The sequence below is a fragment of the Lactuca saligna genome, chromosome 9 (assembly GCF_052625555.1).
Source record: "Lactuca saligna cultivar CGN05327 chromosome 9, ASM5262555v1, whole genome shotgun sequence".
In the NCBI taxonomy this organism is placed as follows: Eukaryota; Viridiplantae; Streptophyta; class Magnoliopsida; order Asterales; family Asteraceae; genus Lactuca; species Lactuca saligna.
Window position 1 is genome coordinate 5444827 of NC_136425.1, and position 24617 is coordinate 5469443.

The following is a 24617-nucleotide window of genomic DNA, read 5'->3' on the forward strand; positions in this document are numbered from 1 at the left end:
TACCCTTGGGTACTCATCGAGTTCTCTGAAGTACATTCCAACTCGCCGAGTCATCAGAGTGACTCGTCGAGTTCCTTCGATTCTCGATCAAACTTTAAGGTCACCCGTCGAGTTCCCTCCTTGCAACTCAATGGATACACACTCATACATATCCCAGAGAAAACTCATCCGACTTGCTGAGTTGTTCTTCAACTCGTCGAGTCTTATGGTGATCTTCATCGGACTCGCCGAGTTGTTCATCAACTCATCGAGTTCACGACCATCTTCATGTGACTCGCCGAGTCAACTTTGCGACTCGCCGAGTCCATTCAGTCCTCTTTCCATACAGACTTGTTTTGAGCCATGCAGTGACTCCAAATCACAGATCCATAGCTTCTAGGGCATGCTCATCACGTAAAGTTGTAAACTTTACGTGCATGCATGGCCTTAAAGGCTCCAAATGTTTATTATAAGGTCTTAATGGAACTTCATGCTCAAGAGGGACCTTAATCACAACCAAGATTGTGACTATTGTTGGGTTATGAGCATTCTAACACTCCTAAGTGTACATGCAACCCTAAATATCTTGGATCTATGTTTTCTCTATTATACATGCAAATATGAACATCCAAGGTATTATCCTAATCTAGCATACAAAACTATCAATATAACAAGATAGAATACATACCTCTTTGATGTAGAATGTCTTCATGAAGCTTGAGTGCCTAGTGCCCCAAGTGTGACACCTCAAATGGTTCACAATCATCAAAACACTTAGAATAGCTTGAGAGAATTCTACACTTCATGAAATCGGCTAGCCCTTTCTTACTCTCACTAGTGGCCGATTTTTCCTCAAGAATAAGATGCTTATATAGTTATACAATTAGGGTAAACCCTAATTGTCATGACTTTCCATTTCCTTGGATCCATGGGTTCAAATACACCATGGAGCATCCATGGAGCATCATATGGGTTTTGGCCCAACTAGATAATCCATGGAGCATTAGCCCACTATACAAGTATGGATGATTTACACAATCAACCCATATATTTAATTAGTCTTCTTTTGATCACTCAATTAATGCTAGATTAATTCTTGATCAATACTAATTAAATAATCTCATTATTCTTATTATTAATATACTAGAACTTATAATATATTAATAACCATAAGTGTCTTATTTCTCTCATTATAGTCTATCCAAGTGCATGATGGTATGCAACCCAAACGGACCATGCCGGGTCGGGTCAAGTCTTACCAATTATAGTTATAGACTTAGACATTAATCCAACAGTCTCCCACTTGGATAAGTCTAAAACTATTATTGCGTATGACTTCAGGAACCAACTGGCAATCGTAGCTCTCAAAAGCTTCTGTCGAACTCTGACCTTGTAGATGAACTCTGATCTTGTCAATGACTTGTCCATTAGATAAGGGATCATATATTCCTCCATTCTAGATATCATATGGACCGAGACATGGATTATAATCATTCTCTCTGTCCATTAGTTGTTTCCCGATTTTCGATTTATGACGACTGACTAATTGAACAAATCAAATCAGTCCTGGCCCGGCCGAGCACTTCCATTTGTCATCATCAAATCATCGAGGGGCCCACAGATATCGCTTTTATCCCGAAGGTAAAAGGAATGGATAAACTTCGACTCATATGGCTTGTTCTACTACTTGTTGAATCATACACAAAGACACGTTTTATAACATCGAGTTACCAATGCGTTTCGTGTAATCAATGTACTATCAACTCATAGTAACAACTCATATCTCTAGGTTTGAAGAATATAAGATATTATCGTCTCATGATCACTCGTGATAAAACCCATGAAGTGATTCCAATGAGCGCGGGTTGAATCCAATACTCAGAACTTATGAGCACTCATGAGTGTTGTAGCCATTTGTCCAACATCTTAGACCTCTACAAGCCAACCCATGACAGTCTTAATTCATATCTACTTCCAACATATGACCGACTGTGGCTGGTTTGAATAACTTAGTCATTCCGGAAGAATAACCTAGTTTATTCGGGAAGTCAAAACATGCAAAGTGAAACACAATAATAATTGAATCCAATATGGTCTCAGAACTTATGAATATAAATAAAACACCTTTTATTTATCACCGTATGATTACACATTATTCATTGTATACTGTTTTAGCTATCAACATTATTCTTGAATTTAAAACAATAGTTGTCCCATACTCCAAGCATGTACACTATGTTTTCTAAACACTAGTCATGCCATACACCAAGTATGCATACTATGTTTGTCTATGATCTTTACTTTGTGAACTAGATTAATTGAACATAACTTCAATGATTCTCTTTTCACACTCTCAAATCCTTACTGTAAATACAAGAATTCCAAATTCATGTCATTTACTGAAATCTGTTAGATTCTAAACTTATATGCATTGATCCTCTTGTAATGATTATGCACAAAGTCAGAAAGACTTGGCAACAATCATTACAGAGTATTCCAAAGGAGATCAGTTCCTTAGAAACATCCTTCTTGCATTAAGTTTCCTTAATCTTACACAGATTGAAATCTCTGACTTTGAAACATTTCCAGATTCATTTTGACTATCACTTCTGAACAAGAGTTGCCTCTTTACAGATTATGTCAATATGGTCCTTCCAGAATTATCACTACACTTCCAACTGTCCTTGAGCAACCAATCTTTGGTAAACCTTAGATTGTCCTCGACAATTGTTTAATCCTTTTAGTCATATCCAGTTCTAAACCTTTTCCCTTCTTAATTCCCTAGGCATTTGGAAAATTTTAGAAAGGATGAATATAGCACATGTAATCGATCCTATATTCGAAGCATATGGAACACGATTTATGATGTCTCACATAAAGACTAAACCAGTCTTTTGCTATAACATCTCCATTTCTATTCGCCAAGTTCTCATAATTCAGATTATGAAAAGGGATGCCGTAATCATAATCGAATTTAAGAACGCAAATAATGGACCCATATACAGAATTTCCTTATGTTGAGCCATTCCAACATGAAATTCATATATATATCCTTGACTTTTGGATTAAAACCTCACGATCTAAGCTTATAGATTTGAGATGAAGTATAATTTCCTCTCCCTTAATTATAGCAAAACAACTTTTTCCCAATTGAAACCTTTTGTTTTCTATAATTAACATTGCTAACTTGCAATCTTTATCATAATTATCATGCTCCCACTAACATGATGATTATTAGCATAACACTTATGCTCCCACTAGCTTTGACATGTTCTCAAAAATCAGCTGGACTTCTAGAAATCAATACTTTATTGACTTTCTTACCAAAGTTCAGATTTCTGATACTAGATTTCCTTGATAAGACTTTATCAATATCATACACCTCTCTTAGATAGCTCACATGTGTGTCTAAACAATTATGAAGAGGGATGCCGTAATCATAATGGTTAGACCTTTTTGCCACTTCTCACAAGTCCAATTAGTGTGCTGGTAAACCACACACGCTCCACTAACGACTTTGAGAATGCAAACATCACTATTGCTATCTAACTAAAATCTACTTAGTGAAAGTGTTTCCTCACCATCATTTTCATGAATCGGAGAGAAACTTTATGACACTTAGATTTAATGGTGTATGTGTTCTTATCCATGTGAATTTTCAAAACCATAGTCACAAGACAAGGATAATGACAAATCCAAACTCATATGGACTGAACTCAATCTTAATTTCTTGCCACCTGGTAGCTCAAGGGCCTACCATTGCTTCCAAGTTGTTGTGCAACACATTGAGAACTCTAAGAACTCATATGCAAAGCCAACTTTAACTGGAATGGGCACAGAATATGTCAACACGATAGGTTATAAACCTTAAGTCGTGTGCTAGTGAAGAACTTTAGGTTTTATTCTTGATTAGTTCTTGAGACTTTCAAGACCTTTAAGACTCCCACTGTCCTCTTGACATATAAGACTTCCTTGTCAAACATTCAAGAGATAGTGTGGATTCTAATCAAGACAAACACTTCACACAATTGGGCTAAGTTGGTCTTTGTTTTATCCAAAACATCACAACTTACCAATTTCAAATGTACAAGAGTAGAAAGCTTTTACTCTTACATTTGACACGTGTTTTTAAACCTTCTTAAAGACATGTCACTCAAATTACAATCTTGGAGTATGACTCTAAGACTTGTATTGGAACGAAGTATGACTCATCTTCTTGATTTGACCATTTCAACAATTCAAGATCCCTTCTTCTTAGTCATAAGAATGCACTAAGACTTCCTTAGAGAACAAATTTTGATATCGTATCTTAATCATTAAGATGATCACAAAACTGATACTAAAGTACTCTCCCATCTTTTCAGATTTGAGAAACTTTTATCTTTCTGCCTAATTTGATTCTTCTTATTCGCTCTGCCATGCATTGGAACCTTTTCCAATGTCTCAGAGTTACACTTAAGCTTGTAAGTATAATCATATTTACTGAGCTTTAGTAAACTATGACGAATAACCTTATATCTTTTGTGGTGGACTTAATCAGTGCACATGTCTATGTACTCGATTCCTTAGTCCATTACTTGACTCACACATCCATGTGAACAAGTAATTAGTCTTAATTTTTCCAATACTTGAAAGTTCTCATTCATCATGCTATACAACTTGCATGATTCCAAGTCCCGGTCCAATTGAGACTTTGGATGATGAGAATCTTTCCTTTATTTGGTAAATTTAGCTAGACATTACCACAAATGAAAGAATCAATTTCATATTTCCACTCTTGTTATTAATGGAATCATATAAGCAACAATTTTTTTTCAAATGCCACTGTAAGGATATTTTAAAATAAATAAAATCAAAATTTTCTTTTTATTTTAAAACTATGCGGAAAAACTTATCCTTACAACCCATATGAAAACTTGTTGTTATCTATTCCTTAGCAATATCTCATAACTCCTAAGAATTAGCTCAAGAATCCGATTTTTCAAACTACGCGATAGAAATCCATCTATGCGATCAGATTCAACATATTCTTTCTTTAAGTTCCTTTACTTTTCTTTGATTCTTAAAACATTACCATGTGACCCAATCACATCATGTATCATGAATCTCAGAATAGAAACTTAACAGAGTTAGATAGTGGACTTTACCTGAAGTAGAGTCAAACTTATTGACTTTAACATCCTTAGGTAAATTAGGCAGCTTCGCAACTAATGACCCTTCCTTTGGCAATATAAACATATGGACCCTTTGATAATGGTACACGGGACTATCACAAACTTAGCTTTTCTCTTTACCATTTGGTCAACCGAGTTGACTATGGCCGATCCCTTTCCATTAGGAAGAGAATGCTTTTCTGGATTTCCTGTGTCACCATTGTCAATGGCCATAAAGTTTCAGGAAGTTGATCTTAGCAAATAGATAAGATCATTAAGGGTCTTGTCATAGTCTGTTTCATAGGTGTTCCAAAAGAACTCACTATGTGACTTAGAAAGTAATTGAGCCACTAACTTTCTCAAGACTTTGACACCCAACTCTCCCGGCTTGTCAATATGTGACTACATCTCCAAGATGTGATCACACCTAGACCTTGCCTTGCCATTAGGGCTTGAGTGATCTTAAACTTTTCAAGAACTTGTGGGTTAGGGAGAATAATTGGAGGAGGAGAAAGAAGTATGATATCCATGGGACATCATCTTCATTTAGGAAAGCTTGTTTCAAGAGATTTGGGAAGATCATAAATGTCTAAACCAGACATGTTTTGGGAGATATTCAAGATAATTGATTTTAAAGTCCTTAATATGACACCCAATATGAAATATTAAGGCTAGGACCCAACAAACTATTTTATAACTTAGAAGAGGTATGTCGTAATCCAAGCTATAAAACAATTTGAAGGTAGGTGAATGACGATTCACCAATTTCCACCAAGATAAACGAAATGTATTATTAGGTTTTAATTGGTTTTGAAACTCCTAGATCTTTGAGATTCATTGAACTGTTCAATGGCATGTTTCAATCTCGAGTGTGCCCTTCAGGTTTTGTGACTGGGATGCCGAGGATCACAAAACAAGGTGTGAAGTAACCATGCAAATTACTTGGTACCCTTAAGTGTTTACCCCTCAATCGATGTGCCGGTTAACCACACACGCTCCATCGATACTATGATAAACATTAAGTCACCCTTTGCCTACCTTGTTAAATACGAGTTAGTGTGCCGGTTAACCACACACGCTCCACTAACCGACTTAAACAAAGTACAAAGTGTAATTTCATGGATTAACACCTTCTTCACATTTTCCTAAGTAACTAAGATTGGGAATTATTAAGAGTTTAGTTACTTAGTATTTATCATTAATACTTTTAATGAAGGGAGAAATATAGTCCTGTCAAACCCGTTCGACTAACAACCCTCCACCAGTCAAGCAAGCGGTGGGTGAGAGTGGACACCCATTAAGTTGCCATTTTATAGGCAACAACCTTATACCCACCTTATAGACCGGCTTCGTGAATGAGGCGTACTAGCGGTAAGACCGACTTTACTCTTATACATGTATATATTATTAACTTATAATATTATAAAGTATAAGGGTTGAATTTTAACTTTTAAAATTCTAAGGGCTAACTTGGAATTAAAGTATTCATAATAGAAAACTTTACAAATTCCAAAACTTGAGGGCAAGTTTTGAAACTATTCAAAACTAATTAATTCCATAACTTATGTATTTAAAGTAGTTTTAATCCAAAAACTCTTCAAGTTCCATAACTTGAGGACAAATTATGGAAGACTTTAAACTAATAAATAATTATCTTTTCTTTATTTTATAACTTATGGAATTAATTAAGGTTACATTATTTTTTTTTATTTAATGAAGAGACTCTTGGTCCTCCATAACTTGAGGACAAATTATGGAGTCATAACTCCAATTAATTAGAACTAGACTCTTCATTTTTGTAACCTTTGCCAACTTTATGAGTTTTATGAGTCTTTAACGTGACTCTTCATGTAACTTGAGGATAAGTTACACAAACACATTTTATACTCAACTCTTAGATTAAAATGGATTGAAAACAACTATTTCAATTAACTTTTCTATTAATCTAAGCAACTCATAAGAACAAGATAATTCAAATCAAACTTTTTCATGTAATTAGTCTAACCTTTAAACTAAAGCAAAACATGAATCTATTGACAATTATCTTTGAAAATGGATTAGCATGAACATTACCACATTAAAAACAAGTTTATAAGTTCAAAAACAACTTAGGGTAATGTTCCTAGTCCATTTCTAGCCAAAAACCTCGAAGATATGCTGTCTGGGGTCCAACTCGTCGAGTGCATGAACACAACTCGGCGAGTTGGATGCATTTTGCCTTGGACTCGTCGAGTCCCTTCATGGACTCGGTGAGTCTGCTGGGCTGACAACACCAATTTCGATTTTTTCAGCTTCTATTGCAGGTATAACAAGAAAACAAGCCTAGACTCTGATACCACTGTTGGGTTATGAGCATTCTAACACTCTTAAGTGTACATGCAACCCTAAATACCTTGGATCTATGTTTTCTCTATTATACATGCAAATATGAACATCCAAGGTATTATCCTAATCTAGCATACAAAACTATCAATATAACAAGATAGAATACATACCTCTTTGATGGAGCTTGTCTTCATGAAGCTTGAGTGCCTAGTGCCCCAAGTGTGACACCTCAAATGGTTCACAATCATCAAAACACTTAGAATAACTTGAGAGAATTCTACACTTCATGAAAATCGGCTAGCCCTTTGATACTCTCACTAGTGGCCGATTTTTCCTCAAGAATAAGATGCTTATATAGTTATACAATTAGGGCAAACCCTAATTGTCATGACTTTCCATTTCCTTGGATCCATGGGTTCAAATACACCATGGAGCATCCATGGAGCATCATATGGGTTTTGGCCCAACTAGATAATCCATGGAGCATTAGCCCACTATACAAGTATGGATGATTTACACAATCAACCCATATATTTAATTAGTCTTCTTTTGATCACATAATTAATCCTAGATTAATTCTTGATCAGTACTAATTAAATAATCTCATTATTCTTATTATTAATATACTAGAACTTATAATATATTAATAACCATAAGTGTCTTATTTCTCTCATTTAGTCTATCCAAGTGCATGATGGTATGCAACCCAAATGGACCATGCCGGGTCGGGTCAAGTATGGATTATGAAAACTTGTTAGTGGAAATGTTATAGCAAAAGACTGGTTTAGTCTTTATGTGAGACATCATGAATCGTGTCCCATATGCTTCGGATATAGGACCGATTACATGTGCTATATTCATCCTTTCTAAAAATTTCCAAATGCCTAGGGCATTAAGAAGGGAAAAGGTTTAGAACTGGATATGACTAAAAGGATTAAACAATTGTCGAGGACAATCTAAGGTTTACCAAAGATTGGTTGCTCAAGGACAGCTGGAAGTATAGTGATAATTCTGGAAGGACCATATTGACATAATCTGTAAGGAGGCAACTCTTGTTCAGAAGTGATAGTCAAAATGGAATCTGGAAATGTTTCAAAGTTAGAATTTTCAATCTGTGTAAGATTAAGGAAACTTAATGCAAGAAGGATGTTTCCAAGGAATTGATCTCCTTTGGAATACTCTGTAATGATTGTTGCCAAGTCTTTCTGACTTTGTGCATAATCATTACAAGAGGATCAATGCATATAAGTTTAGAATCTAACAGATTTCAGTAAATGACATGAATTTGGAATTCTTGCATTTGCAGTAAGGATTTGGGAGTGTGAAAAGAGAATCATATTGAAGTTATGTTCAACTGATCTAGTTCACAAAGTAAAGATCATAGAAAAACATAGTATGCATACTTGGTGTATGGCATGACTAGTGTTTAGAAAACATAGTGTACATGCTTGGAGCATGGGACAACTATTGTTTTAAATTCAAGAATAAAGTTGATAGCTGAAACAGTTTACAATGAATAATGTGCAATCATATGGTGATAAATAAAAAGTGTTTTATTTATATTCATAAGTTCTGAGACCATATTGGATTCAATTATTATTGTGCTTCACTTTGCATGTTTTGACTTCCCGAATAAACTAGGTTATTCTTCCGGAATGACTAAGTTATTCAAACCATCCACAGTCGGTCATATGTTGGAAGTAGATATGAATTAAGATTGTCATGGGTTGGCTTGTAGAGGTCTAAGGTATTGGACAAATGGCTACAACACTCATGAGTGCTCATAAGTTCTGAGTATTGGATTCAACCCGCGCTCATTGGAATCACTTCATGGATTTTATCACGAGTGATCATGAGACGATAATATCTTATATTCTTCAAACCTAGAGATATGAGTTGTTACTATGAGTTGGTTGTACATTGATTGCACGAAAATGCATTGGTAACTCGATGTTATTAAACGTGTCTTTGTGTATGATTCAACAAGTAGTAGAACAAGCCATATGAGTCGAAGTTTATCCGTTCCTTTTACCTTCGGGATAAAAGCGATATCTGTGGGCCCCTCGATGATTTGATGATGACAAATGGAAGTGCTCGGCCGGGCCAGGACTGATTTGATTTGTTCAATTAGTCAGTCGTCATAAATCGGAAATCGGGAAACAACTAATGGACAGAGAGAATGATTATAATCCATGTCTCAGTCCATATGATATCTAGAATGGAGGAATATATGATCCCTTATCTAATGGACAAGTCATTGACAAAGGTCAGCGTTTATCGACAAGGTCAGAGTTCGACAGAAGCTTTTGAGAGCTACGATTGCCAGTTGGTTCCTGAAGTCATACGCAATAATAGTTTTAGACTTATCCAAGTGGGAGACTGTTGGATTAATGTCTAAGTCCATAACTATAATTGGTAAGACTTGACCCGACCCGGCATGGTCCATTTGGGTTGCATGGCATCATGCACTTGGATAGACTAAAATGAGATAAATAAGACACTTATGGTTATTAATATATTATAAGTTCTAGTATATTAATAATAAGAATAATAAGATTATTTAATTAGTATTGATCAAGAATTAATCTAGGATTAATTAAGTGATCAAAAGAAGACTAATTAAATATATGGGTTAATTGTGTAAATCATCCATACTTGTATAGTGGGCTAATGCTCCATGGATTATCTAGTTGGGCCAAAACCCATATGATGCTCCATGGATGCTCCATGGTGTATTTGAACCCATGGATCTAAGGAAATGGAAAGTCATGACAATTAGGGTTTGCCCTAATTGTAACACTATATAAAGATATTATTCTTGACAAAATCGGACACTAGTATTATTCTAGAGAGGGCTAGCCGATTTTATGAAGTGTAGAATTCTCTCAAGTTATTCCAAGAGTATTTGGTGTTGTGTGAACCATTTGAGGTGTCACACTTGGGGCACTAGGCACTCAAGCTTCATGAAGACATTCTACATCAAAGAGGTATGTATTCTATCTTGTTATATTGATAGTTTTGTATGCTAGATTAGGATAATACCTTGGATGTTCATATTTGCATGTATAATAGAGAAAACATAGATCCAAGGTATTTAGGGTTGCATGTACTTGACCCGACCCATATGAAAACTTGTTTTTGGTGGTGTAATGTCTTTGCTAATTCATTTACAAACAACTAGTTATCAAAATTACAAAGTTTTAAATGTAATTTTTGATTGTGTTCATATTCATGTTCTTGTTCTTATGATGTTTTAGATGATCATAGGAATTATTTGTAACCTATGTGGTAGATTAATTCTTGATCATAATGTGTTTTAATGGAGTCCATAACTTATCCTTAAGTTATGGAAAACCAAGAGTCACACTTGAATTAAAACCATTAAAACAAACACAAGAGTTAGAAAAATGAAGAGTCTTCATTTTATTACTCTATTAAACTCATAAGTTACAAGAAATGAAAAGTTTTGAAAGTTACAAAACTTGCCCTCAAGTTTTGGAACAAGTAAATTTAAGTTAAAACTTTAAGTTCCAACCCCTAGAATTTTAAAAGTTAAAATTCAACCCTTATACTTATATTATGATGATTTAATAATTATATATATATGTATAAGAATAAAGTCGTCTTACCGCTAGTACGCCTCATTCACGAAGCCGGTCTATAAGGTGGGTATAAGGTTGTTGCCTATAAAATGGTGACTTAATGGGTGTTTACTCTCACCCACCGCTTGCTTGACTGGTGGAGGGTCGTTAGCCGAACGGGTAAGACAAGGACTTATAAATTCTCATTCAAAGTATGATGAATATAATAAAGTAACTAAATGTTTTATTAAATTCCCAATCTTAGTTACTTTAGGAAAATGTGAATAAGGTGCTAATCCATGAAATTACACTTTACACTTTGTCTAAGTCGTTGGTGGAGCGTGTGTGGTTAACCGGCACACTAACTTGGACTTAACAAGGTAGGTAAAGGGTGACTTAAGGTTTATTATAGTATCGGTGGAGCGTGTGTGGTTTACCGGCACATCGATTGAGTGATAAACTTTAAGGGTACCAAGTGATTTGCATGGTTACTTCACACCTCGTTTTGTGATCCTCGGTATCCCAGTCACAAAACTTGGAGGGCACTCTCGAGATTGAAACATGCCTTTGAAAAGTTCATTGGATCTCAAAGAATCTAGGAATTTCTAAAACCAATAAAAACTAAATATCTAATATTTCGGTTTTCGTGGTGGAAATTGGTGAATCGTCATTCACCTACCTTTCAAATATGATATAGCTTAGATTACGACATACCTATTCTAAGTTATATTATATTGTGATTGGATCCTAGCCTTAATATTACATTTGGGTGTTTTATTAAGGACTCTCTTAAATCTATACTAAACTTGTTCTTCTCTTTCAGATGTCTTCAAATAATTCTTCTGGCTCGAATCCTAATGGCTCCTTTACTCTTATGAGTTTGTGTGGGAAAGTCACCTTTGATGGATCCAACTTCAATAAATGGATCAGAAACATCAGGATGATTACCCGCTACGAGGACAAAGAATATGTCCTTGACAAGGAGCTTAAGGAAATTGATGAGTCCACTGCAACTCCCCAGGAGATCGCTGACTTTCATACTCATGAAAGAGATACAACCAAGGTGGCTTGCATCATGTTGGCCACAATGACAGCTGAACTCCAAAAGTCTTATGAGGATTTCTACCCTTATGAAATGCACCAAGATTTGATGGAAAGATACCATCAAAGTGCACGACAAGAGAGGTACGAAGTCATCTGCTCCATGATAACAACCATGATGAAGGACGGAGATTCCGTCACGAGCCACATGCAGAAAATGCAAAGGTATGTGGATCGTTTGCTGAAGCTTAATGTGAACTTCCCTGAGGAGCTTGCAATAGATATCATTTTGCACTCCTTACCATCGTGCTATGATCAATTCCGCATGACATATCACATGAACAAGGAGGAGGTCACCCTCAGCAAACTTCAGGGACTTCTCAAGACCGCAGAAACAGGTCTTAAGGGGAAGTCGGTTGCTATCACTCCTACTCCAAACTCAACTCCGGTTTTGGCAATCGGGCAAAGTCGAGGGAGGAAGAGAAAGAGTTCTTCGAAGGGTACCAAGGCTCGGACCCTTGATGGCTCTTCTTCAAGTGGAACCAAGAAAGGTTTCATTACTCCTTCTTCTGACCCAAAAGAGGCTGAATGCTTCTATTGCCATGAAAAAGCTCATTGGAAGCGGAACTGCCCAAAGTACCAGCAGGATGTGAAGGATGGGAAAGTCAAACCCAACCATGCAGGTATTTACACTATCATTTCTAATAACTCACCCCATTCGAAATCTTGGGTCCTTGATACCGGTTGTGGTATTCATATTTGTTGTGACTTGCAGGGACTAAGAAGAAGTGAGGATGTGGAGCAAGGAAGAATAAACTTGATCATGGGGAACAGGAAAGCTTCACCTGTCACCAAGATTGGAGTTTATACTTTATCGCTAAGTAGTGGGTTAAATTTAGATTTGAATAAATGTTGTTATTCGCCAGAAATGGCAAGAAATATTATTTCCTTTCATGCTTTGTACAAACAAGGGTTTACCTTTTCATTTAATAATGAAGTTGGTTCTATTGATGCTTTCTTTAATAATGTTCTTTATTTTAAAGCATTACCTTGTGATGGTGTGTATGAAGCTGTATCTGTTGTAGATAACTTAGGAAATAATGTTTTGTGTATTGATTCTACTAATAATAATAACTTGGATAAAGCATCATTATGGCATTGTCGTCTTGGACATATAAGCAAGAAACGCATAGGCCAACTCCAAAAGGATGGAGTCTTGGAGTCGTTTGACCTAAAGTCAAATGATAGTTGCGAATCATGCTTACTTGGAAAAATGACAAAGTCACCCTTCACAGGCTCTTGTGAAAGGGGTGAAGGTTTGTTGGACCTTATACACACGGATGTGTGTGGGCCATTCAAACATGCCACAAGGGATGCTAATCGTTATTATTTAACTTTTACTGATGATTACAGTAGATATGGATATGTCTACTTAATCAAGCATAAGTCAGAGACTTTCGAGAAGTTTAAGGAATTTAAACAGGAAGTCGAGAATCAATTGGGCAGGAACATTAAGATGCTTCGATCCGATCGGGGTGGTGAGTATCTTAGTTCAGAGTTCCTCGATTATCTAAGGGAATGTGGGATTGTCTCACAATTGACACCTCCCAGGACACCGCAGTTGAATGGTGTGGCTGAGAGGCGTAATCGAACCTTGTTGGACATGGTTCGTTCCATGATGAGTCGAGCTTCGCTACCAATCTCATTCTGGGGGTATGCCTTAGAGACTGCCGCCCATATCCTTAATCTAGTCCCTACAAAGAAAGTTGCCAAAACTCCTCACGAGATGTGGACTGGTAAAGTACCTAAACTAGACCACATCAAGATTTAGGGTTGCGAGGCTTTCGTGAGACGCGAGACTCATGATAAGCTCGAACCCCGAAGCGAGAGGTGTATTTTCATCGGCTACCCACAACAATCCTTTGGTTACCTCTTCTACAGACCTAGTGACAATGTGGTCTTTGTAGCAAGAAGAGGAGTCTTTCGAGAAAGAGAGTTTATAAGCCAAGGAGACAGTGGGAGGCAAATTGATCTTGAAGAAATTCAAGAGTCAAGTGGTGATGGAACTTCAAACTCTAGCCCTCAACTTGAGGAGGAAACTCCTGTTGAGCCAATTGACGAGTCTGTACCTCTGAGGCGTTCCACGAGAGTTAGGAGTGCACCTGAGCATTACTATGGTTTCCATATTACTGCAGAAGGTGAGACACTTATTAGTGATGGAACACTAGTAAGTCAAGATGACCCTAACAGCTACGAGGAAGCCATGGCAGGCCCCGAGTCTACTAAATGGAAAGAGGCTATGGATAGCGAGATACAATCCATGTATGACAATCAAGTTTGGAACTTGGTTGAGAATGTACCAGGTCGAAAGACTGTAGGGTGCAAATGGGTCTTCAAGAAGAAGACCGACATGGATGGTAAAGTACACACTTATAAGGCTAGACTGGTTGCAAAGGGCTTCTCTCAAATTCCTGGAGTGGATTATGATGAGACCTTTTCTCCGGTAGCCAAGATTAAGTCTATTCGGGTTCTGTTAGCCATAGCCGCATTTCATGACTATGAAATTTGGCAAATGGATGTCAAAACCGCTTTCCTTAATGGAAAGTTGGCTGAAGATGTTTACATGAGTTAGCCAGAGGGTTTTGTCAGCAACGAGTACCCTAATAGAGTGTGTAAGCTTGAGAAGTCCATTTATGGATTAAAGCAAGCACCTCGCAGATGGAATCTTTGCTTTGATGAAAAGGTCAAGGAATTTGGCTTTTCTAGGAGTGAAGATGAATCTTGTGTGTATGTCAAGGCTAGTGGGAGTATAGTTAGCTTTTTGGTATTGTATGTGGATGACATACTACTCATAGGAAACGACATTCCAACCCTGCAGGAAGTAAAGTCCTGGCTTGGAAAGTGTTTCGCTATGAAGGACCTTGGTGAAGCTGCCTATATTTTGGGGATAAGGATCTTGAGAGATCGGAGTAAAAGACTAATTGGACTTAGTCAAAGTACCTACTTGGATAAGGTGCTAAAGAGATTCAGAATGCAAGACTCCAAGAAAGGAGAGTTGCCCATCCAGAGTAATGCCAAACTGAGTAAGACACAAAGCCCTAGCACTGAGGCTGAGATAGCACAAATGAGTCGAGTACCTTATGCTTCGGCTGTAGGATCGATCATGTATGCTATGATGTGTACTCGACCTGATGTAGCTTTTGCCCTGAGCATGGTTAGTAGGTTTCAGGGGAACCCTGGCAAGGCACACTGGACTACGGTAAAGAATATTCTCAAGTACCTACGAAGGACTAAGGACTGGGTCCTTACCCTCGGTGGGAGTGATGACTTGAGAGTTGTAGGGTATAGTGATGCTAGCTTCCAGACTGATAGGGATAACTTCCGCTCTCAGTCGGGCTGGGTCTTTACCCTAAATGGAGGAGCAATTTCTTGGAAGAGTTCCAAGCAAGAGACAGTGGCAGATTCTACTTGTGAATCAGAGTATATTGCAGCTAGCGAGGCGGCAAAGGAGGCGTTATGGCTGAGGAACTTCATTGGAGACCTTGGAGTTGTACCAGCTATTAAAGAGCCAATGGAAATTTTCTGTGATAGTGAAAGTGTTGTTGCCTTAGCCAAGGAACCAAGGGATCACGGGAGATCCATACACATCGACAGAAAATACCATTTCATCAGACATCGGATCGAAGAAGGACTCCTCGTGGCAAAGAGGGTATCATCAGATGAGAATCCGGCAGATCCCCTCACGAAGGGACTGACTCGGGTTAAGCATCTCCAGCATGCTCGGAGCATAGGGCTGAAGGATGATATTAGATTTAGTAGTTAGATAACCTCGAAATTTGTAAAGTGTAATTGACATTTGATGATGAATAAAAGTGTTTTATTTATGAGTAAAGTGTTGCTATCTCTTGTCGATCGTTTACTATATTTCTTTTGCATGTTTTGACTTCCAGAATAATTTTGTTTAGTATAACATATTATTCAAACCTCCACAGTCGGTCATATGTCGGAAGTAGATATGAATCAAGGCTGTCATGTTTGGTTGTAGAGGTCTTGGACAAGGCTACACCAATCATGAGTGGTCATAAGTTCTGAGCATTGGACTCAACCCACGCTCACTGGAGTCACTTCATGGAATTCTATCTCGAGTGATCGTGAGACGGTAATATCATATAAGTCTTTAAACCTAGAGATATGATTTGTTACTTACAAGTTGGTTATGCATTGATTGTACGAAAAATGCATTGGTAACTCGATGTTATAAATCGCGCTCTTGTGTGTAATTCAATGAGTAGTAGAACAAACATATGAGTCGAAGTTTATCTGTTCCTTCTTGGATTAGAAGCTGATATCTGGGCCCCTCGATGATTTTGTTTTGACCTATGTACCGGGCCCGGTCAGAACTAAGTTGATGTGTTCAATTAAGTTCTTTGTCGAACAAATCGGAAATTGGGAAACAAACTGTTGGACAATAAGTAAGACATTGTTCCATGTATTTGTCCGACTGATATCTAGAACAGAGGATTATATGATCACTTATCTTAAATGGCGTACCATCATCTTCTCTGTTCCGAGGAACCTTGTAAAGAGCTACGATTGCCGATCGGTTCCTGAAGTCATACTTGCAGTAATAGTTATTAGACTTATCCAAGTGGGAGACTGTTGGATAAGGTGTCTAAGTCCATAACTATTTCTGGTATGTACTTGACCCGACCCGGCATGGTCCATTTGGGTTGCATGGCACCATGCAATTGGATAGACTAAATGAGAGAAATAACACTTGGAGATTATTAATATATTATAAGTTCTAATATATTAATAATATTATTTGATTAGTTTGATCAAGAATTAATTTAGAATTAATTATGTGATCAAAAGATAACTAATTAAATATATGGGTTGATTATGTAAATCATCCATATCTTGTATAGTGGGCTAAAAGGCTCCATGGACTATCAAGTTGGGTTCCACCCATAGGATGCTCCATGGATGCTCCATGGGAGTTACAAACCCATGGGTCATGGAAATGAAGAGTCATGACACATTATGGTGTAACCCTAGATGTGTCAACACTATATAAGTAACATGTTCTCCACCCAAAATCGGCTACACTAAGAAACAAGAGGGCTTGGCCGATTTTGAGAAGTGTGTGTTCTCTCATAAGTTCTTCCAATAGCATTTGGTGTTGTGTGAAGCATTTGAGGCATCACACTTGGGGTGCTAGGCTCACAAGGTTTCAAGGAACACAAACAACAACAAGGTAAGTTATTCTATCTATACTTTAAGATAAAATTGTTCCCCATGTATGCTAGATAGGAATATAACCTTGGAATTCAACTTTGCATGATAATTAGACAAACATAGATCCAAGGTTATTAGGGTTGCATGTACACTTAGGAAGTGTTAGAATGCTCAAAACCCATTATGCTTCTAGAATCCAAGGAGGGTCCAGATCTGAAGTTACAACTTCAGATCTAGCCCATAGCTCATCATACCAACTTGAAAATCCATAAAAAGCCCTAGAACTCAACAAAAGGGAAAAAGGGAAGTAAGGATGGCACTTTGATACCTCCAAAGGATGCTAGCTGAGGTCCATCTTGCTTCCCACTCCTTCCTTGCTTCAATTTCCTTTGCACTCTTAGCTTTCTTCCTCCAAGATCCTCTTTTCCAAGCTTCAACACCACACCAAGGCACACACACACGAATTAGGTTTTTAAGGGGGCTCTCAAAGACTGTGAAAAGCCCAAAGGAGGCTAAGGCTCCTTTAAATAGAGGTGCAAACCCCGGGATTTAGGGTTTCCACTGCCATCTCCTACTCGCCGAGTCTCAACATTAACTCGTCGAGTAGGTCACTTAACATACGATCCCATCCCGCTGCTACTCGATGAGTAGGTCAACCAACTCGTCGAGTAGAGTTTAACCCAACAAATCTTATTTAAGCAATACCTAAGAATCGGGACGTTACAAATTTTTTGAGGAAATCTATAGTTGCACAAATAAAAATGCCACTAAAAGTATGTTATAATGGCACAAAAGCAAAGTGCCACTAAAACTTTGTGCCATTAAATATAATTTTATTTGTAGTGAAAACTAGATCTAAACATTGAATAGAGAAGATAGGAGCTTTATACCTCTGTCGAGCCAGAAATGAATCTAGACTTCTAGATCTAGTCTTCTCCAACACTTTCTTGCTCCTTCTTCAAGTTTCTTTTTCTTCAAAACATCAAGAATGCACCAAAATGGCTCAAAACTCTCAAAAGTGTATTAGGGTTTTGTGGCTAGAGTTTGGGACGATGGAGGCTGCAAATGAGGCCAACATTGGGAGGTTAAGATGTTTAAATAGGATGCTAACCCCTGGAAATTATGGTTTCAATCTGGCAGCATTACTCGTCGAGTTGAGTACTTTAACTTAATGTTAATATTCTTATGGTCCTATAAAATAACTACAAAAATATTTAATCTATAAAATAACTACGTAAATATTACTGTTGATGTGGATACTAATTAATTTTTTATTTTGTTGAACTTTCAAATTGTGAAGAAACTAACAAATGTTCAAATCACAAATTCATTCGGTGAATGATTTATCCGAAGTCGTGTAACTTTCTCTTGATATCTTCACATTCAAGTTCATTCAAATATGCAAAAATTGGTCACAATTTGGTTAACCATTTATCCAAACACCGCCAAATTACTTATTTGCTATTAAATAAACAAACCTAAATACAAGAGATAAAAAAAAAATACTTATCAAAATAATCATACAACTTCAAATCTATATTAGAAAATAAAAAGATAAAACCTAGTTACATGTCTTCTATTTTAGAAGTTACAATGAAGATGAATTCAATAAAATAAATTATATCTAAGTTATTGATCATATGGTATGACATAACATATAAATAAATAAAAATAGTTGAGAGTTTGATTCACTTCAGATGCTCTGATAACTCATACGTGAACAAAACAAATCTTACCAACTTTGAAGTTGTATATTACTAAGAACAAGATAATGAAAAGTCGAACCTATAAGTCTCTTTCTTTTGGGACAGGTGGTCAAAGATCACTGTTAATGTCTTGTTTTCTCAACAACCCTGCAATTTGAGCAGACCATCTGCGTCCTCCAGTAAATCCACCACCTTTACCATTGACCACCGTTGACTAATACTATAGCAACTTCTAGAAATACAACTCAATTATATGTCAGTGTTTGATATTCACGAGCGATTTAATTAGATTAACTCACTAGTCACTAGCAAGACCATTTTTCACCAAAACTAACTATAACTGTGACCAATAAATATCAACGATACAAAATTTGTAATTTATGGTCCTACCAAAAAAGATTTAACAAGGTGGGGCGTGCAAAAGACATGAATACCCTCTAAACCATCATCATAAAAAAACTACCTTAAAAAATGTTTATGATTTCCTAACATTGAGAGGTACATTTTTTTTCATTTATATTTGAAGTCAAACCAGATCAACCAAACACTCCCTGACCCAGTCAAAGGTGGTTCAACCCCTATACCACCGGTCATCAAACCAACAAACCTATAAATTTCTACAAATTAAACACAACTCCCACATCACTATTCTTCATCAACCATGGAACATGTAACGTGTTTATTAGCAATAACTGTAGCCCTTTCAGTTATTACAGTTAACAGCCAAATCAGCACTCCGTGCAGTGTGTCGATGGTTGCCACCTTCAGCCCCTGTGTAAATTTTATCACCGGAAGCAGTGCAAATGGGGGATCACCAACCGCAGGCTGCTGTGCTGCGGTTGAGTCTCTGATGACCACCAGCTCAGAGTGCATGTGTCTTATAGTTACAGGAAACGTGCCTGTTACTCTACCCAGTGCAATCAACCAAGCATTAGCTATTACTCTCCCTAGAGTCTGTAACTCTAAAAGTGTCCCATTGCAATGCAAATGTAACGTTTTTTTTTTTTCAGTTGCACTTCGCACAATCGCACTTATGTAAAGTTCTTACTTGCTATTTTTTTTCCGTTTTTTTGCAGCTACTGGTGTTCCTCTACCTCCCGCAGGTACTTTTCGATTATCATATAACAGCAATGTACTTTCATTTATTTTTTTATTATAGCATATAACTTTAATTTTTGTCTATTACAACATTGTGTTTTCGATATTTCTTTTATCAAGGCATATTGTACTTTGACGATTATAGCATTTTACTACCAATTTTTTTTATCAAGGCGTCTACTGAAAATTGCTATGTATTTGAATGACATTGCTATAATTTGGTAGATTTCAAAAGTATAATGTTGTAATAAGATGAAGTGAAAGTAGGATGCTATAAAAACAAGATATGAAAGTGCGTTGCGATTTCTTGCATTCAAACCTATTTTATATCTATAAAGTCAAACGGGTCGAACATATTGACCCCTAACCCGTTACCTGACCCACCCATTTTGAAACCACTAATGATAACATCAACAGCAAATTAATCCCCAATCATGGAATTCCATAATTGATGGGGTGAAAACTCACATATGAACAGGTCCTGCATTATTTGTTCCTCCTCCTCCTCCTCCACGAGCTCTTCCACCAGCTGCTGATTCTCCAGACTTTCCACCAGGTCCAAGCGGTTCCGTGACATCATCGTTGGCCCCAACACCATCTGATACAACTTCAGACGACTTAGACGCGCGTGACCTGCCCGGGGCACCGCCCGCATCAGCACCAGCTGCCCGGAAAGGTCAAACAGTTGGTTCGGGTATCAGACCTGTGTTTACACCAGCAGCATCCTCTTCAAATCCTTCATTAATGGTTTCACAGCCTGTTCTCTTGCTAACACTAGCAGCAATCGCAGTGACTAATTTCCGTGAAGTACTGATCTTCCGTTTCATTCTCTAATGTCCTAAATATGTCATTTGGTGTATTTCGGGTAGCAAAAAAAGTACACATAGTGGAAATATATAAAAGAAAACCGTGTTTATACTTTGTGGATATAATGGAAATCAAAGCATAAGTATCATGTTTGCTGTGATTGAATGGGTAATGATGTATGTCCGGATAAAGTGATGCGTCTATTTCTTTTCTAGAAGAAACAACCCGTCTGAATGAGACTAAATGACCATTTTACCCTTACATTCTAACAAACAATTTCGACAATGCTCGTCAACTTTAACATAAAGAAGGGGAAATGGGTAAACGGTTGGTGTCTTTATAGATCAAGCCAGCGTTTTTGGCTTAACCCATTTGGTCGTTCTCTCTAGATTAAGTCAAAAGGAAACAGCCATATATATAACTATCCAAATTAAGAGCTTAACACATTAAGCTCATTAAGTCGAAAAGAACCCCTAAGCATACAAGGAGTCGAGCACAATCTGTTATCGAAATCAAAGTTAAAAGATTCAAAAGAATTGAAAAGATAATGCATCAATTATAGTCGAAGTCAAGATAAATATGTATCTGGATAACATCTTGCATAACATCATAGAAAACGTATTAACTAAAAGCCTAATTCTATTCGTTTTTCCAAGCACACAACACTAAAGAGAAACCTAAACCTTGTGAATGTGGATCTCTAGAACACGAGCCTGACCAAGAGGAATCCAACATAGATGGGCTCGCCCACAATTTTTCAGCTGATAAACAAGTCTGAAACAAGAAAATAGCTTCTCCCATTAGTTTACCAAAGAGCCAATTGTGCACATCCCAATACACTTCAACTGGCAATCCATCCACCAAAATCGTATAGTTTCCCCTGAATTTCCATCTAAGATGTTTCACCTGCATCATTGTTTTACCATCTACACGGATCAATAGATATGGATCATTTGTGCCCAATGCATCACATTCAATCGAAACATCATGCATTTTTCCTTTTCCGCACAATCGAGCTTTAGTGGCATACACTTTCTTCCCAAAAATATGCTCTCTTTTCGACAAGAAAACAACATTTGGGGCAAAGGAGGACACGTCTAGCTTCTTTTGCACTTCCTTCTCCATATCACCTAACACCAAGATCAAATCTTGGTTTACCACAATGGCAAAATAAAAGCCTTCAAGTGGTTCGGGTGAAAAACCGAATTTTGCAGACGCTAAATCCCAATAAATGTCGATTAACTTAGAACTCACTTCAATATTCTTACACCCTCTTCGTTTGGAGAACAACCATGGTTTAATTTCAACTTTACACAAACATTGATGGGCGGAATCGTCAATTTGAACAGAAAGACCTTGACCCATCAAGTTTTTAGTCCAAGTAACAGTGATAATGAAGCAAGAAAAATTGCGCAATCTACACTGATAAACACAAGTAACGAGATTCTGACCAATTTTACCACTAGCTGTAGTAATCGAAGCACTTGATGAAGACGAAGCATCAGCGATTTGAACACCATTTTCGCCAAAGCAAGAAGGGAAATCCCTCATTTAAAATGACAAATTTTCCTACTTTTTTTGTTGTTGAAGGTGGGATAGGAACTGGCTATCGATATAATAGCCCTAGATTCAAGAAACAACACCAAGCCTTAGCTCCAAAGAAGAGTTTGTGGGTGGGTTCTGAAATCACCAAATTTTGTCAACGTTTCTTGCAATTGAAAAGAAAATAGGGCAATATTCTATAAGTTATGATGGGCAAGCAATAGGGTCTAGATTTGAGTTCTGTGGGAAAATCTTTGATTAGTGAAGAAAATGGCATCTGGTAGAGAAGATACAGGTTCGACAGGCAAATATCTTTCTCACAATCGAACAAAATGAATATAATTATTGGAGAAAAACTTCACAAATGGTACCCCTGGTTTGCAATGTTTTTTCTGAAATCCACAAAAGTTTTAACTTACAAAAATAGTCATTCTATTAGCGTGGTTTAATTGTAATTGATTCCTTAAAATTAACATTAACAGGCTCGTAGGAAGGCTCGGAAGGATGGTTCCCTCACTTTTGATGGGTCATATCTTTTTTTTCCTCACTTTCATTTCCCTCACCTAAAAAACAAGGAGTTGGTGGGAAGCCCTTCCCTCATCTTTCTTTTTTTTTTTTTTTTTTTTTTTAATAAATAAAATTAACTTTTTTGTTATAAATTATAATTTTTAAATTAATATTAAACATAAAACTTAATTAAAAATCTAAAGCATTTCATTAATTAAAATAAAACTTACATTAAACTTAAAATATAAAAAAGTAAACAATTAAAAAAAAACACACATAAACTAAAAATCAAACAAACCACCAACGACTTATGAAAAATATTTTTTCAGAATTTTTTCCCTCTTCATTACGAGCTCGAGAGCCGGTCCCAAGAGATGATCGACGTTTTCCATCAAAAACTTCATGTCTTCCATTTCTTGTCTCTCCGTCCGCTCCTTTTTCCTTGTTTCTTCTTTTTCTTTGTCGAAAGTCAAACGTTCGGATAAATTAAGATTATATCGATCAAACGACAATGTTATCTTCCGCATTTCCTCAATGTCCACGCTGAAATCAGATGCACTCGAAGAAGTCCCTTTTCCCTTTCTCTTCGCTTTGTCCCTACCCATTGGGCGGACAGTTTCTTCTAGCTCGAGTTCGTCGTCCTGATTTAAATCTACACCGACCCGAGCATCGGAGGAGGTTGTGTAACCACTAGAACCCGTTTTCGTTCGCTTTGATTGTTGGACTCCAAAAATAAAATCCCGCTCATATGTTATCCACCTAGGTATTCGGACCAATAATTTCCAATAATCGTGCCACTTGAATGTTTTCCAACTTCCTTAAGGTAAAACTGTAACGCTTCTTCAAGTATTTCTTCGTCGCCTTGGCTGCTTTTCCGTTGGGTTTTTAGGTTGTTGTACAACCCGTTAATTTTTGAAACCCCCTTGCTATTTCTCGAAACTTTGAGTTAAGTTGATGTTTAATACGGTAGTCGTCACATTTTCCTAGCTCCTCTCGAAATCGTTCTAAAATGCGAAACCAAAAATGTTCTCCCGGTTGTGCGTTTCCCTGAATCGAATCTTCAGAAATATCAACCCAAGCTTTGACCAAAACTAGCTCTTCGTGTGGAACCCATAGTGTCGGCTTTTGTCTTCCCGATTGTGCGACACCCTCACACACTTGTTTTTTCCATTTACGTCTTTGTGGTGGTGGTGTTGGTTGAGTTTTGGGAACCATGTCTTCTTCTTTCGCGTCATCCAATTCATCGACAAGTTGGTGGTGGTGTTGGGTTTGGGGTTGAGTTTCAGTTTGAGTTTGGGGTTGGGGTTGATTTGGCGATTGTTGATCCGGAAACACAACAAAGTTTGAAAACATTTGCGACGGAACATTTGGAACTTGCATCGGGTAATATTGGCCAACATTTTGGTATTGGAATTGTAGTGGCGATTGAATGGAAGAATCGAGTTGGGGGCGGTAAACTCCTTGCTGGGATGAATCGATAGCAAAAATGTTGCGAGGAGGGATGTTTATACTCGAAACCATGACTTTTTTTCCGTCGATCGGAACTTGGGATCTGTTTGTCGGGATTCATTTTTTTTTATTTTTTTTATATGAAGTAGAGAGTATATAGAATATTTGATATGGTTAAAAGTTATGTATAT

The 24617-nt window shown here is 37.2% G+C and overlaps 2 protein-coding genes across 2 annotated transcripts; one reads left to right on the forward strand and one right to left on the reverse strand.

Moving 5' to 3' along the window:
* Window positions 1-19669: 19669 nt before the first annotated feature.
* On the forward strand, window positions 19670-21076 carry LOC145017391 (uncharacterized). Its single transcript, XM_078975431.1, has 3 exons — window positions 19670-20012; window positions 20100-20126; window positions 20600-21076. The coding sequence occupies exons 1-3, from the start codon at window positions 19685-19687 to the stop codon at window positions 20953-20955; spliced, it is 711 nt and encodes a 236-aa protein (XP_078831557.1). The 5' UTR covers window positions 19670-19684; the 3' UTR covers window positions 20956-21076.
* A 388-nt stretch (window positions 21077-21464) lies between these two features.
* LOC145017390 (uncharacterized) lies at window positions 21465-22622 on the reverse strand. The gene has a single exon (XM_078975430.1). It carries the CDS (start codon window positions 22477-22479, stop codon window positions 21568-21570), a length of 912 nt encoding a protein of 303 aa, XP_078831556.1. The 5' UTR covers window positions 22480-22622; the 3' UTR covers window positions 21465-21567.
* Between the last annotated feature and the right edge of the window lie 1995 nt (window positions 22623-24617).